Source organism: Gekko japonicus, unplaced genomic scaffold, assembly GCF_001447785.1.
Source record: "Gekko japonicus isolate JY-2015 unplaced genomic scaffold, Gekko_japonicus_V1.1 scaffold2616, whole genome shotgun sequence".
NCBI lineage: Eukaryota > Metazoa > Chordata > Lepidosauria > Squamata > Gekkonidae > Gekko > Gekko japonicus.
In genome coordinates, this window is record NW_015172086.1 from 168,846 (window position 1) to 186,275 (window position 17,430).

Here is a 17,430-nt window from a genome sequence, read left to right on the forward strand (position 1 = left end):
AGAAAATTATAATAAAAGGGCCACTGAAACACTAGGAATGGGTGCTCTGCCACCTTTACCCAAAACAGATTGCCATAGGAACCTCATGCAAACTCTGATAGTAAAAACAGAGCTTCTGTAGTGAAAACAGAGCGTCTGCAGCATCCATAACTGATGGGCTATTCATACACTGTCCTTAATAAACCTGTATTTACAATGGATTTATACAGATGTCAAGAGACATTAGGTCAAAGATGTTCAGGGCCCCCCAAAATGCTTTTCCTTGTGTTGCTAAAAGAGCATGAAGGGACAGATTCTCAACAAGGCCCAAGGAGGCCTCACAATCTCTGGCTTTATGCTGATCTACACCAGCTGTGAATCAAGCCTAATGTGCTCCCTCCTCCACTGCCTGCCAAGTAGTGTTTAACATTGGATTAACTAATGCGATTCCTCCGGGTCACGTTCTAGCACAACCTGATCTGCCACTGAAGACAAGGCCCTGGAGAGCTTGTGACCAGAATGATGGAATTATTTTGCTTGCTAGCCTCACCGCTGCACGATGCACCATCTCTCTTGCTGCACCCGAATCTGTCACAGGAACTCATTGTTGCCCAAACACCCAGGTGTTAATTAAAATCCCAGCAACACAGTAATCAAATGAGGAACTACACAGTTCAGTGAAAAAGCAGAAGCTCTTCCTTGTCTCTCTTGCCCAGATTTTCTGGGCTGACACAAGCACGGCCAGAATGTGTAGAAGGAATCCTCAGAACTAAATGAGCGTAGTGCAGATGAATGGTGCCGGGTGGCTCTGGAGGCTGGTGATCTCTTTTTATGCACACAGCAGGGAAAGAAGAGGCTGCTTTTCCACACAGTTTACTGCAATCCTAACTAATTAACCAGAATGCTGGGGGCGGGGAGGGCTTCGCTGAAGCAAGATGGTGACAGAATGCAAATAAACTGAGCAGGAAAAACAGATATTAAGCAGTTTTGGGGACACAAGAAAATGAAATTCAGGTTCCCTTGTATAGCCTTCTAGATCAGGGCTGCTGGTTTGTAGGGATAGCAAGAACTGGGTGGGGCAGTGGGTGTGTGCAGGGGTCCTCCTGCTCCTGGCCCACCACTTGCCCCTCCATCATGCCTACTCTTACCCCTAATGAGAAGAAGAGAGGGTCCTCCTCCTCTCTGTAGACCTCCACTCCTCAGTGTTCAGAGCAGGATCAGCTACCACACCCTTGGCCTGCTTCTGGGCCCTCTTTGAATAACCACCCTGTTGGCAATTTCCACTCCACCTATGCAACCAGGAATGAATGGGGATTGGAGGAAAACTCTCATTGGCCTGGCCAGGTTCCTCCCATCCCCATCCATCTGGCATTTTGCCAGATGCCTTTCCCCAGCACCTGTCTGCAGGGCTGCCTCTTACTCCAGAGGCCAGCCCCACCCACCACTTGCAGCCCCAGCCCCACTAGAAGCCTGCTATGTTGCTTCTTTCATCAGGAGACATCCCTGCAGCATGCCTGCAGACCTTTTTCTCTATGAGCCCATCCTGATTGCGCTGTGGATCAGGTGGGTGCTGCCAGGCCAGCCTCACTCCTGACCAAGCAAGGACAGGGTGGTGCCATCCCAACAGAGCATGGCCTGGCCAGTGATGCAAGGGGGTTGTCCTGGCTTTCTGTTGTCATCATGGAGGATGAAGGAGAGACTTGTATGGCTGTAGCTGGTAAGGTCAGTTGGCATCCTGCCACCCAACAGTAGGGACAGTCCAGAGCAATTTGGTCTTCTTGTCATATAAGCAACAAGAACCAGGCCAGAGTTTATTGTCAGAGCCAGGGCAAGGTGGGACCCTACTGTTCCTTTTTCATAGTTATTTATCTAGGAGGCCTGGCTGGCTACATTGGTAGCACTCAGGTAGAATAGAGGGCAGTCCAGCAGCTCCCTCTTCTAATGAGCCACCACCAGTGTTCCCTCTAAGCTGAGTTAGTGTGAGCTAGCTCACAGTATTTTAGCCTCCGGCTCACACATTTTTGTCTTAGCTCATGAAGGAAGGCTCCAGAGTAAACTAATTTATGCAGTAGCCAAGTCGCTCGCTCACAACTTTGATGCCAGTCGCTCACAAAGTGGAATTTTTGCTCACAAGACTCCGCGGCTTAGAGGGAACATTGGCCACCACAGTGATACAGAAGCCCTGTTGCACAGTCCCAGTGAATGCCCGTACCATCTGTGTACACTGTGCAATGGATTTTTCTCTATATGTAAATGTATAAATTCAATTTTTAAAATGCCCTCCCCATATTTGGGGCTCATGTTACATTCTCATGTTACATTCATCACATGCACAACCAGGGGTCGTTTCGTAGAAAAAGAGCTAGGGGAACTCATTAGCATAACTAATTAGCATATGCCACACACCCTGACATCACCGGAAGTGTGTCATGAGGCCACACACCCCTGACATCACTGGAAGTGTGTCATAAGGCCACACCCACCACTCAGTCTTAGTCTTAAAGGTTAGTCTTAAAGGTGCTATTTGTTAGTCTTAAAGGTGCTATTTGAACTCTTGGACTATTTTGCAGCAACAGACTAACACAGCTACCTCGGGGAAGCTCCTGGATGGGGCTGGGAGTCCTTGCGGAGGCCACGTGGAGTGGCCTCGGCCAGGCAGAGGGGGAGGACGCCAACTTACCCTCCTGCTTCTTCCTCCTTCTGCAACAGAATGAGGCTGGAAGAAGGGGGCGGCCGGAAGAAGGGGCGGGGCTTCGTCGTGTGCCCCGCCCCCTGCACCTCACCCGGGAGAACTGCGATCCCCCCCCCGAAATGACCTCTGTGCACAACCACATGAATTCAGGTACTAATATCCTGTTTCATTTGTAAAGTCAATGTGCATTGGCTCTTTCTTACAAACAGATGTATACATGTACATGTAGGTAGTACGTGCATTCACTGTAATGTGTGAACAGACTACAGGAGAAGGTGGCTACATTTCCTGAGGCTTCAGTTCCTGACCCGACACTTTGCTTGCTATGGCTAATTTCAAGAATACAGAGACAGAATCAAGGCTAACCAAGACCTAGACCTCAAACCCAATTCATTGTCAGAACTCCAGGGTCTCGTCACTCATGATCAAATTCCAAGACCTTACAGCAATTAGTCTAACATTCACCATGCATTATTTTGTCTTGCCTAAGAGTCCTACAAATGTATAAACTTCTATGTATTTGTGCCCTGAGAAACCACAATTAGACAAGTTTCATTTCAAAAAATGCTCTAGTCTAGTTTAGAAAAAGTGAGTAGTGAACTGCTACTCACCACAGGGAAATCTTAATGAAATGAAAAGGCAGCAATCATAAAACCAACATGACATATCTGTGACACAATATAATGTGTGGAACTTCTTGCCACAGGGTTTTTAGTCTGATACTATTACAGGATTCAAAAGCAAGATTTGATATCTAAATGAAAGAAAACCAATTAGCTAAAAGGATTGCGTTACACAGAAAATAGTTGTACACGTTTTGCCAGGGGCGATGTAGCAACAGGGTTACTGCAGGTTTCTGGCCTGTGTAAAGTACTGTTGAACACATCCATCAATAACTTGGAACAGAAAACTAAAATAAGGAACACAGGGAAATACAAAAGGACCCCAGGGACCGATCTAGTCCAGCATCCTGTTTCCCACAGTGGCCAAGCAGATGCTCCAAAGCAGGGGCACAGAGACCAAGGACTCTCCCTGCTGCTGCCCCCAGCAATTGGTATACAAATTTACATCCAAGTGATATTCAGGAAGGACTGTACCCTTTTTAGAAGAGAGAGTCATAATTTAAAATTGTGGTTGATTGTTGTTGTTTTTTTTACTATGCCTATTCTGGATTGCATCTACTATGGACTGTTCTCTCAATGCATTTGCCTTGCAAAAGTATTCCAATTTGTGTTGCTTTGATTTCCACTTGCCCTGTGCTGCCTTCACCTGCCAGGGTGGCCCTTCCCCGCAGCCTCTAGTAGTGGATATACGGTGCCATTTAGGATAGCAGAGTGGGAGACTGGCATCTTTGACCTGGAGCAACATCCACCAGAAGGTTCTTCTCTGCCAGAAGCATCGAAATTACAGATCAATGCAAAAGAATGGTAGTGCTCTTGTAGATGTCTCATTCATTCCCATCAGGCCTGTGCAGGAGAACTGTACGCGAGGATGCAGTTTGGATTTCCCACCGGAGGCACTAATATGCCTTTGCTCCTAAAATCACTTTTACCCCACATTAAACAAGCATTGCATTCTCATTACTTTGAAACACATGTGCCGTAAGGGTGTCATGTAGAAAAGAGAAGGTATCAAGCAAGATCGAATTGACATCTGATTCATTCTGAAAGTGACTGCATACTTAATGATTTCAAAAGCACTGGGCTGAAGGGCAATAAGGAGAAAATAAGCTAAGCCACTCAGGGAACTGCAGGAAATGGGTATGTTTGGTGGCCAGTTCTTTAACTGAACAGCAGGCAGAGGATGTGGATCAGCAAATCAGCTTTGCATGGAGAAGGACCCAGGCTTAATCTCTGGCATCTCTAGTTAAAAGGCTAAAGTAGTAGATGATGTGACGCACCTCTGCCTGAGACTTTGAAGAGCTGCTGTCAGTCAGAATAGACAATACCTTGACAGAACAATGGTCTGACCCAGTATACGACAGTTTGATGTGTTCAGCATGTTTAACACATGATAGGCACAAAAGAGCAATACAGTTTGTTTCATTGTTCTTTTTGGAGTTTTCCAGTTTTGGGAAATAGATGTATATTCACAACTCACCTCTGATCTGTGATCAGGTTTGCTAAATGCCAGCTAGGAATACTCCTGGGCTTACAAACTCATCACCCAGGGTTGCCAGCCTCCAGGTGGGGCCTGGAGATCTCCCGCTTTCACAACTGATCTTCAGCTGACAGATATCAGCTCCTCTGGAGAAAATGGCTACTTTGAAGGGTGGTGTCTAGGGCATTGTACCCTGCTGAGGCCCCTCCCCTCCCCAAACCCCACCTTCTCCTGGATCAACCCCCAAAGTCTCCAGGTATTTTCCAACCCAGACCTGGCAACCCTATCATCACCCAAGGGAATTGCCCTGGGTTATCTCTCTGTTTCTCTACAAATGACAATGCTTTTAAAGCAACATGTTGCTACTGTAGTGGCCTCAAGAGAATTGCCCTGGGTTATCTCTCGGTTTCTCTACAAATGACAATAAAGCAACATGTTGCTACTGTAGTGGCCTAACAGTGGTGGATAGTGGCAGTGGCTAGCAGTGTTTTTTCAAACATTAGGCTAGACTATTTCCACTTATAAGGGCTTGTCCACATGGTCTGGTCTCGTTTTCCACAGACCCCACTAATTCAACACTGCAACTATATTAAGGCCATGCTTGCTCCCACACCATTGTTTGCCAGTTATCACAGTAATGATGGTGCTAACATAATGGGCAAGTCTGCACATTTGCATTTATGATGCTTTTAGATGATTCTGCCACAGCTCACTGTACATGTTTTTGTGGCTCCTGCTACTAACAGTAAAGCCTCAAAAGGCAGGGGAGTTTGGGAAAGCAGCCAACTTGTTCCATCAAGATGCATGATCCTCTGCACCTTCAGAAATGAGAGCAGGAACGTTCAAAACTGAGATTGCTTAGGAAACATAAGATAGAAAGATAACTCCAAGATCTATGTGTCCCATCAAGACTTCAGGAACTTCAGGATTTAGAAAGAGGTGCAGAATGTTCTGTCAGTATTGGATTTAAAAGCAAAAGCAAGCTTCTCTCTCTTTATGGAGCTGTTTCTGTGTGCTCAGTGGAAAAGGTAATCCAAATTCTTCACTCAGAGTAGCCAAATATAGGTCAAATTTGCATACATTTGCTTATCTTTTATGATTTATTCTGCTTTTGATAGCCTGAGGGGTAAGCAATTATGCAAAACACTGAAGCTCCCCTATCAGATCACTTAACTCCCTCTGTCCCTCTCTGGCTTTTTAGAAATGCCAAGCAGTAATGATGCATTTTCCTGTTGATCTCTGAACCATGAGGACCAGAAACATGATTTTGTTAAAACAGTGAAAGTTAAGATTATCAGGATATTGCATTCCATACTGAATATGAAATCCCTTATTTGTACACTGCAGTCACAGAAGTGGATCCTGCCTATGGGTGATAGTTCTCTAGGACACATCTCCATTTGCTGCCAGTGCCTACAGTGCCTGCTTTCAATATGACAGGAGAGCATGAGGACAAAAAGATAGATGCTTCTGCAATAAAATAGCAATGGAAAGAAAGTGAGAACAATAAAAAAGAAGAGGGGGAAATTGCAAAAGAAGACTGCAGAGGAGGAAAAAAATAGAGTGCAAAAAAACCGAAAACAGCACAGAAAAATCAGGAAAATTCAACAGTATCTACTGCATCATAATATCAGCGAGTCACTATGTCAGATGCAGGGTTATATGGACTGCATTTTCTCACAAACCAGAGATATTTCATCACATGTGTACCTTGGAAACAAATGTAGACATGCCAGTCATTTCCACTCCCTTTTCCCCACGCTCCATCTCCATTACCTTCTCTGCTGACTGTGATGTCCCGAAGAAGATGGGAATGAAGGCTAACCAGACGATGCAGGTGGTGTACATGGTGAACCCAATGGGCTTGGCTTCATTAAAGGTCTCAGGAACCCCCCGGGTCTTTATAGCATACACAGTGCAGGTCACCATGAGCAGCATGCTGTACCCAAGCAAACAGATGAGGGACAGGTCTGAAATGTCACACTTGAGGACTCCCCGGGCAAAACGGGGGTCTGTAGTCCGCTGGTCCTCATAGTCGATGATGGAGTGTGAGGGATCCACAATGAACCAGATGCAGACCCCCACGAGCTGCAGGGAGATGAGGCTGAAGGTGATGACCAATTGGGAAGCAGGACTGATGAAGCGAGGGGCGCTGACCGACTTTTTGCCCTGTTCAAAGATGCGATAGATGCGGTTGGTTTTAGTCAGCAAGGCAGCATAGCTGATGCTCATGCCCAGCCCCAAGAAGACACGCCGCAGGGAGCAGGTGCCCATGTCAGGCCCAGCAATCATCAGAAAGGTGGTGGCATAACAGAGGAAGATGCCCGTCAGCAGCACGTAGCTGAGCTCTCGCCCCGAGGCCTTGACGATGGGCGTGTCATTATAGCGCACAAAGGTCACCACAACAAAGAGAGTGGCGATGATGCCTACAATGGCAATGAAAACTGGCACCACGGCCCAAGGGGAGCCCCATTCTAGCTTGACAATGGGAATGGGGATGCACCCTGTGTGGTTCTCATTGGGCCGCTCATTGAAGCGGCACACCTTGCAGTGGAACTCATCGTACTGATACTGGTATCCGTCACAGCGCTCACAATGCCAGCAGCATGGGATACCTTTCACCAGTTTCTTCCTTTCTCCTGGCTTGCATGGCTGGCTGCAGATTGAGGTGGGCACCTGGTTGCCTCCTCCAGGCCAATGCAGGCGCTCCATCTGCAGTAGAAACAGAAAGAATTTTATTAGCAGATATGATCTCGGCACAGTAGAATCAAGGGCTGGATCAGACCAGCATGTCCCACAGACTTTGATAGAATGCTGGCTTCTAACTCAGACACTTCTAACTCAGACACTCAGACACTTCCCAATCACGCTGGCACTGCTCTGTTCATTTTAGCAGTGGCCCTTGGTGACTTAGGCCTCAGTCCTAGATAATTTTATTTAGTCCCCACTAAATAAAATGGGACTTCAGACTAGACCAGCTTAGGCTTGCTCCCTTAGTCTCTCCCTCCTTCAGCTCTGCAGCACCCCTGCTCATTTTAATGTAGTCTCTCTCTACTCTGCAATATTCTTTGCAAGAGCTCCTGCTAATGAGCTTTACTCCCAAAGTGACCTCACTAAACTACACGGACTTGATTAGCAGGAACCCACCTCCTAAGAGGATTGTCGCAAGTCTTGTTCTCAGGGACCTTACCCACAGGGAGATGAGCACTGGCCAGAGATGGGCATGCTCCCTGAATGAAGAATGCCCTCTCCTGCATGCTGTTCTGGAGTCTATTTTATTGGGTTTTAGGCTGCGGTGGCTCAAGTGGTTAAGACGCTGAACTGCAGGCTGTGGAAGGTCAGTAGTTCAGCAGTTTGAGACCCGGGTGCCGCATGATGGAGTGAGCTCCCATCTCTAGTTCCAGCTCCTGCCAACCTAGCAGTTCGAAAGCAAGAAATTGCAAGTAGATAAATAGGTACCACTTCGGTGGGAAGGTAACAGCGTTCCCTGCGCCTTGGTGTTTAGTCATGCCGGCCACATGACCACGGAAACGTCTTCGGACAGCGCTGGCTCTTCGGCTTTGAAACAAACCCCCCCCCCTTTTGGTATTTGTACCCCACTCTTTACAGCCTGCCTGCTGTCAATATTTATGTTGTGCTGCTGATTTTTATTGATTGTTGTTTTCATTGCTGATCATTTTAGTATCTGGAATGTCTTTGTTTTAAATTAACCGCATTTATTTTGTTTCCCTTTTCTGGTTGCCTTGGGAAGATTTTGGAAATATGGGATAGAAGTATTCTAAATAAATACCTACAATAAGGCTGCGAACATATACACAATTAGACCCAACAAAGGTGCGAATGCCGGGCAGATTTAAAGGGCACGATCAGACAACAACATCTGGGAAGCGCCCCACAGCCATCGGCAACCCGTTCTGCTCTGCCACAGAAGCAGAGTTAAAAGATACTGGGGAAAATCCAGTAGTAAATGGGTTGCGAAGGGCCACGGACGGACTTTCCCGTGTCTGATCGCTCCAGCGCGCTCTCGTGGCATCAGGAGGGTCTGATCAGGCCATCCCAACTCTGTGCCATTGTTTCCCCCCCCTTCACTGTATGTGCATCATTGCAAACTCCATAGGGAGCCCTTGGTGTGGAGGTGCAATTCATCGATCCCTCATTTAAGTGCATGGGGAAAAAATGGCACATCCAAAAAAAGACTCACCCGCAGTTGCGTCTGATCACACACTGACGGACTGTGCCTGCAGCTTCAAAGGGAGATGTGATCGTGCAACTGCGGGTCAAATTCCTCTGGAAGAAATAGCCTCACTTCCCCTCCCCCCCATTTTTTCTGAAGAAATAGCATCCCTCCCCCCCCCCCATTTTTTCTGGCTCGTGTGACCGCAACCTAAATAGTCTAATCATGCCATTGTTATGTCTAACAGCCTAGTCTATCTGTTATTCACACCCCTACACTGTTATTACAAACTGAGAGACAGATATTGCCTAGGGTTGTCAACCTACCGGTGGGGCCTGGAGACCTCCCAGAATTACAACTGATCTTCAGACTATATAGATTGTTTCCCTGGAGAAAAAAGCTGCTTGAGGGTGGATTCTATGGAATTATACCTTGTTGAGGTCCCTCTCCTCCCCAAACACTGCCGTCCACAGGCTCCACCCCAAAATCTCCAGGTATTTCCTAATCAGGAGTTGGCAACCCTAGTATTATCCCATGTTTCTCTCTCTCTCTCTCTCTCTCTCTCTCTCTCTCGTGAATGGCTACTTTTTTGTTGTTCTGAGTTGCACTGAACTCTGTTAACATCCATTAATAATAATGAAATTATGGAAAATTCAGAATTGTATAACGTTTCAGAGTTGAGATTAGAGTTTTGAAGGGCAAATATTTTCAAATTTTGCTTTCAAAATTCAACTTTGTAAAATGGTTAGAGAAAGCCCAGCCATGGTTCAGCACTTTTAATTACATTCATTGAGAGTGTTAAATATGTTCTTAATTCTCTTCCCTTGATATGGTGCTCTTAAGTCCCTTTGTGAACAAAGGTAATAACATAAGCATCAACTTGCCAAGTAAAGCACTGTAAAAGTGGTTTGTTTTTTAATTTCTCTAGAGCCCCCAGTTCTGGCCTACATATGTTACCACTGTACTAAACAGGATCAGGGGGCAACCAGTGCAAAATGTTTTTAGTTGTAGATTTTCCAGGCTGTATGGCTGTGGTCTTGGCATTGTAGGACCTGACGTTTTGCCAGCAGCTGTGACTGGCATCCTCAGAGGTATAACATGGAACGATGGAGTACTCTCTGTGTCAAAATGCTTTTGTTTTTAATTATCACCCTGTATGATCTTTACAGTGCTTGTGTACAAACAGGTTAAGTCAAAACCTATTCCATTTTGAGTGGGATACTCACTACTGGTACTGGAGCCCCAAGCAGGTCCAGCTATGTTTCTTAATGAAAGCACAGGAGCTTCAAGTTTGGTCTCCCCAGAGACTCTAGGCAAACCTAGATTCTGGATAAGAGCTTGCTTACTTTTAAATTCAAGTGATCAGCCCAGTGCCCAATAACTTTGTACTCAGGTGTGGCATTCTTGATCTGGTACTGATAGATGTCATAGCGGCCTGGGGCATCTCCATTCTCGTTGAACGTCACAGGGGTCCCAGCAATTCCTGTAAGGCAGAAAGCATTTTTGTTGGAGAAAGAAAAGCACTGCTGGCTTGGGCTGTGTGTCTGATCTTCCAAGGAAGTTCTCTCGTTCTCTTTCTCCCTCTCTCTCTTGTATAGAATCAGTGGGAAACCTGAATGCAGTCGTAAGCCAATGTTAAGTCCTACTGATTTCAGTGGTTAAGCATCGAAGACCAGGTATTTAAAAACTCTCCTACTAAAATCAACAAGACTTAAACATGCTTAACTGAATCATACCCCAATGGGGCAAAGTTGTTCAGTGCCTACTTTATGTGACCAGTAAATGCAGCTTCTCAGTAACTGAAGTTGGGTGAGTAAACTAGCCTTGCAGAATTGCCCACGTGGGACACTGAACTCACCCTTCCAGTTTGTTTTAGGGGGAATAGACAAAGGCAGAGAAAGAAAGAGACTCAGCTGCTGTATACACAAACGTTTCCATTAAAGAAACAGGGCCAGATCTGCATGTCAGATGGCTTCCCCTCTATTGAATGCAAAATGGCAACTGCTGAGCAACTGAATTGGGTTAGCTGTACTGCAGTGAGAATCTAGTCCACAATTTCTGATACTGTTATTTCTTTGCCATGAGCAAGCAAAACAAAAACAAAAACGAGCTTTGATCTTACATTCCTGTATTGCAAGCATTGATCCTCCTAACTGTTGTGATAATACATAGAATTAAATATTTGTGCTGAGCTAGAGACCAGAAGCCCACCAGGTTAGGTGCTGTTCAGTCTAAGAAGAGAAAAACCATTGGTGAGCATGAGGCCTGAATGGTCCTTATATTAATTCAGCTCCAAAACCCAATATTAAAACCTACTTTGGCTACAGTATATATTCACACACCCCACATTCTCTCTGACGTTAACATTCATAAGTGGCACATAATAGGTGAGAAGGGCTGAAATGGGCTTTTTGGTGACATGTATGAAGAGCACACACAGATCTCTGCATACAAAACGAGAGACATCAGATACAGTGATCATAAATCTAAACTTAAATTGTAACAGTTAAAATTTTAGGCACCAACCGTGTGAACTTGGTGAAGTTTCTTTTAGGCAGCAGAACAAAGGAAAAAGAGGTTCATGGCAGGCTTACATAAGGTATTAGGGACAAACTACAAAAGGGACAGAGAGAAGGACTTTCCCTTCTCATTCGCCCAATCAGCTCCAAAAGACACTAGGCAGCCCTCCTTCCCTCTCCCTCCTAATCTGCCTGCATATTGTTATACCTCTGCTGGATGTCCAAGCAGATGCATTCTGAAACCACTTGAGCAATGAGTCCATACATGCTGACACTACATCATAATGCTGCATCATTCATTCACCAAGAGCGGTAATTCCTGCTCAGTATTCAACCACAGTGCTTGCAATGGAAAATAACAACACATTTATATAGAGCCAGGAAAACGTGCATTTCATGAAAGTTGCAAGGCTGGAGGCAGGCTGAGCACAGAGCAGGGCCTGAGACTGATGCTGCTGTGTCACTTTTTGGTTCTCCTCTGTGTATGACTGAACCTCCCTTTCCCACCCCACAGTGGGCATCCAGGAGGCCAGGTGCTCTTCCCACAGACCTGGGAAAGCATTATTCAGTCCTCCCTCCCTCCCTCCCTCCCTCTCTCCCTCCCCTCCCCCCTCTCTCCCATTTTGATCCTGCCTTTCCTTCAAAGAGATCAGGTCAGCGTGGGGCTGATTAGGACTGGGTCTTCACAGCGTTTTAAAATCATCTTTAATAAATGGTATAGTGGTTAAGAGTAGCAGTCTGGAGAGCTGTGTTTGATTCCCCACTCCTCCACATGAAGCTTGCTGGGCCAGTCACAGTTCTCACAGAAGTCTCTCAGCCCCACCTACCTCACAAGGTGGCTGTTGTGGGGAAGGGAAGGTGATTGTAAGCTGCTTTGAGGCTCCTTAGGGTAGAGAAAAATGGGGTACAAAACAACTGTTCTTCTTCTGTCATGTTTAGGCTGGCCCTTAAGCTTAAGGTTGCTACCTTTTTCTGGTCCTATCTGTAGCAGCCCTGAGATAACAAAATAACAGCTGAGGGATGCACATGAAACTAACTTACACTGAATGGTGCATCAAGGTCAGTATTGTCTACTCAGACTGGCAGCGGCTCTCCAGGATCTCAGGCAGAGGTCTTCCACATCACCTGTTACCTGATCCTTTGATATCTGATGAAAGGAGTTTTGACTCTAGAAAGTTTATACCCCCAAAATCTTGATGATCTCTAAGGTGCTAACTAGAGTCAAGTCTAGCTGTCCTACTTGATCTTTTTAACTGAAGATGCCAGGGATTGGACCTGGGACCTTCTGAAAGCAGATGTTCAATCACAGGGCCACAGCCCTTCCACCATGAAGATCAAATGATAAGGAAAGCATTGTCTATAAATGTCTTTATGGCAGGACACTTGAGACAGAGAAGCAAATCCAGAAAAAAAGGTAATGACCTTAGCTAAGGTACGTCATGTGACTTATGTGTGAAAATATATATCGGCCCTGGACAATCTGTGACACATCAAGTCAAATACCAGCTATTTTCAACAGCCCTCCAGGAATGTAATAGCTAAACTGCTGAGGAAGTATCGCAGGGCTTGAAACCCTCCCCCATAACACTAGAATGGGGATGCCCAGTGTGGTGTACTTTGGTATCATAGCACCTTCTGACATCTTTTCTGATGCCCACTGAGTGTTTTTAGAAAGTGGGTGGGCACTTTCTGCCAAGACTTCTGATTGGTCATTGGAGACTTGATTGACTGTGCAGATTTTTTAAAATATTGCTTTGGCAGCAGTTGCCACCACAGTAAAAGGTTCTTCTCTGTGTCACTGAAGGTAAGCCAAGGCAGCCATTTTATAGCTGTCTCTGCTCCTTGCTGCACCCATTTTGTGCCTGTGCTCACCACACTGTGTGAGAATTCCAAAGGTGCTTGCAGGCTCAAAAAGGTTGGAGACCCCTGTACTAGAACACTGGGCCACCAGATTCAATTGACAGGTAGTTAAGGCTGCCATTTCTGTGTTGAGAAATACTTGGTCATTCTGGGGGATCACCCTGGGGAGGGCGGGGTTTGAGTAGGGGAGAGACCTCAGTGGGGTATAATGCCACAGAGTCTATACTCCAAAGCAGCCATTTCCAGGGGAATTGATTGCTGGAGACTGGTTGTAAGCCCAGGAGATCCAAAGCCACCACCTGGAGACTGGCAACCCTACAGGCAGTAGATTCAGGGCAGACAAAAGAAAACCCTTTTTTCAGGCAACACTTAACCATTGCATTTGCTGCTGCCATTAACTTCAGATGACTTTTAAGATGGATTAGACAAATTCATGTGATTAGGTCTGTTGACAGCTATGAGCCAAGATAGCTAAATGGAACCTTGGTCTGATCCAGCATGGGTCTTATTATGTTCTTAAACTACCTATGTTTCCTGCCTGCCTGCCGTTGCCAAAAGAGGAGGAAAGGGCATCAAGCACCTGATAGGCTTGGGGATACCTTTGGTGGATCAAAAGTTATGGAGGCCTGTGCTGCTAAGGTTGCCACCCTTTTTAACTGCCTCCCCCCCACACACACACACACCACAGGCCTGTGCTGCTAAGGTTGCCACCATTTTAACTGCCTCCCCCCCCACACACACACACCACGTTAAAGCTGTGTTCCTGCAGAGTGCAGGGGGTTGGACTAGATGACCTGCAAGGTCCCTTCCAGCTCTAACACTTTATGATTCTGTGATTCTAAAAAGAGATGTGGCCTTCAGGGATCAGTAAGTGAAGCTTTTTAGCACAGGGAGTTAAAGTCCTATGCAGAACAAGCTACTGCTAAAAGCACAACTACGGTTTTAAAAGATGGAAGTCCTACCTTTTGAATATGCTCAAGGACCTCCCTGTAACAATCCTGACAGTAAGCCTGGCCAGCAGCTGCAGGATGGAACACAGATCTGCATTGTTTAATCCCCTGCACAGTTTCAGGCAAAGGATCAGAGGTTGTGCTCAGCAGAGACCTCTCTGCCAACATCTACGGTCCACAGTCAGTGGCAGGCAGTCCTGAGTGAGGAGAAGAGGAGGCCAGCTGCTCTCTCCATGCTCTGTTAGGCTGACCTGCTCCCCACAACACCAGCAGCAGCCACAGGCAGACCCAGGCAGGTTTAAAGGCAAGCTGAGAGGCAGGACAGCTGCCTTTCCCCATTCCAGTTGTGAATGCCTTGCAGACAACTCATTACACTTGATGTACACAGAGAATTATTAGCATTGACATCCCTGCCACTCATGTGCACAGGGGACAGTCACAGAGGACTGCTGAGGGATGCAGCCTGGGAGGGAGAGGGAGTGGGGAGCAGGACACGGCTCTTAACAGCAATCAGTACCTGGTCAGGCATTTGCACCAGCTGCTCAGTGCCCAGAAATGAGTGGGCAGACATTGGGGACAGCTTAATTTGTCCCCTCCCCCTTAGGCTGTGTTAGAGAGTTCTCTGTCCCTCTGCCTGGGCTGGCAGGCACACACACACACACAAAAGCAATGCAAACAGGGTTACGCTATTCTTAGGACTGCACCAAATAGACTCAAAGTGTGCTGGAATCTTTCTAAAATTGATGGCATGAAACAAACTGGCTTTCCCTTCCCTCTCCTGTATTTATCCTCCTCCGAAGGAGAACAGAGTTAAAGTTATCTAGCCTTGAGGACAATCCCACCCACTTGGATAGCCTTGAGGACAATCCCACCCACCCAGAAAACAGGGGCCTATATTTCCCTCACTGAATGAGAAGATGGGAAGTAGGAAGAGACCCCCGGTAGGATTTTAACATTCTGGATCTTGATAGCTCTTTCCAAAACTTGCCCATATATGAGTGGGACTTGGAATGTATAAGCAACAGCTGGAAAATCGGACACAGGCATCCCATAGAGCTCTCTGATATGTTTCTTGTGTTTGTCACTTGTACAACCTTCATATCACAGTGCTAGACTATCTGCAGTTTGATCTCAGTGGGCTTCTCTACAGCAACAAAATCTAGCCTTCTGACACCGTCTTTTAAAAAGCTGTCTACATTTGGTGTCATTTTCACACCTCAACAGTGCTAGCATACTTTTGCACATCTGCATATGTTTACTGCCCTTTCGTGGCAGCTCCACTGTCATTGCACCTCTGCACTGCTTTAAAAGAATCTTCTCCAAACAACATTCAAACAAGCATAGAGAAAGATGGCATCACAGCAGCACGAAACTGATTTAAAAATGCAAATGCAGATTCGACCATAGTGAGGTCACATCTCACAAAGTTGCACCCTTGCCATTTTTCATGGATTTTCCAAGAAATGGTCAATTGAAGTCTCTCTACATAGCAAAACACCTAGAATATATCCACACCATAATAAAACTGAAGGGAGCGAAGTTCATAAGATGAAAAAAAAAATCAAATCAGTACTAAGAGGTATCCTAAAGCACAAACCATTTTAAAGTCAGGCCAGCTAAGATAATAAACCCCATTGGCAGACTACAAAGGACTGATCTGGCATACTATAGAAAGGTTTAAATGCCAACAGAATGTATTTATCCAGAGAGGGATGTGATCAGATGAGAAGTATTACAAAATCTTTAATTACAGTGATTTATTTAGCAAGTCGCCTCAAACCAAGGCTTTTTGCTGTTTCCCCCAAAAAAGTTTATCTTAAAACAAATTCAAACGAATTGCATAAATAAATCCCAATAACAGAAGAAAGCAAGAAAATCAAACAACATGATAGGGAAGGAATAAATAAGAGAGACAGATTGTGAGGAGATTGCAGAGGGGAGATAAATAGATGTAATAAGAAAGAAGGAACAGAAAATGTATATTAAAGAGATATAATGTGAGGAAATGATGAGTTTCTAGAAGATGTTAAAGAATCACTAATCAGGGGAGAGGGAATATAGTCTGCTAAAAAGGAGCAAAAATGGAAGGGGAGCATGGAAATGTACAATATTAAAAAGGGGATTGTGGCTAGTTTGGTTCTGGCTTGTCCAGGTCCTCTCTGGGCAGGGCTAGAGAATCATGGGTGCCTAGTCAACTATGTATTATTTAAATCACACAAAAATGTATTTGTAATTCCAATTTTGTGCATGGATTGGTTTATTCAGAAGGTCCAGCGAAGTCTGAGATATTTCCTCTCAGAGATGGGGAGAAGAAATGAGCAATTACATTAAATTCAGGTTTATTCATTTAACCTGGTAGAGGATGGACCTCCATGGGGCTCCAATGACACACTATGACTGCGTAATCCTCCCTGTGGAAACTGTTATCTAGCCTTGAGGACAATCCCACCCACTTGGACAGACCTGAGAAATTGACGCTGCGGATGTACTTGAGCAGCTCTGCACCATCTACTGGGTCCATCTTGGGGCAGAGGCCAACCTTTCCAGAGCACAAGTTCTTGTGCATGTTGTGCAGTGCATGGCCCATGGCATAGACAGCATCGATGACAAACTGCACCTTCCCCTCCTGCTCATAGGCAGAGTCCTGGCCAATCCGCTCACGATCTGCAACAAAAAAAGACACAGTGCCAGGTTCTGTAACATGTTTCTGATGGAAGTTGTAGTCCTAGCCAGGGTTATCTACTTTATCATACTGACTGTAAGATTTCAATTTCTTCAAAATTTCAAAATTATACCACTGTCAGGGTGACATTTAGAAAGCTTTCTGTCCCTCTTGCAAGTCAGCAACTGACCTTCATTGAACAACTGAGCCCCCTGTTTTCTGGTGACAGACTGCTCTGGATAAGAACATAAGAACAAAAGAGACGCCAATGTTGGATCAGACCAAAGGCCCATCCAGTCCAACACTCTGTGTCACACAGTGGCCAGAAATACCAGTGCCATCAGGATGTCCAGCAATGGGGCCAGGACATTAGAAGCCCTCCCACTGTTGACCCCCCCAAGCACCAAGAAGACAGAGCATCACTTGCCCCAGAGCCCCTATTAGCCTATCTATACCTTGTGGCTAATAGCCACTGATGGACCTCTGCTCCATAT

General features: G+C 45.8%; 1 protein-coding gene across 1 annotated transcript in view; it reads right to left on the minus strand.

Annotated features, from left to right (window-relative positions):
- The window catches only part of LOC107118545 (metabotropic glutamate receptor 4), a gene marked incomplete at its 3' end in the record, with an annotated part of 113,080 nt that overhangs the window by 38,110 nt on the left and 57,540 nt on the right, over positions 1-17,430 (minus strand). The window contains exons 3-5 of the mRNA XM_015420906.1: positions 16,738-16,938; positions 10,292-10,428; positions 6,548-7,483 (exon numbers count right to left, since the gene is read on the minus strand). Coding sequence (XP_015276392.1) covers positions 6,548-7,483; positions 10,292-10,428; positions 16,738-16,938 — 1,274 coding nt within the window. The remainder of the gene's footprint in view (positions 1-6,547; positions 7,484-10,291; positions 10,429-16,737; positions 16,939-17,430) is intronic.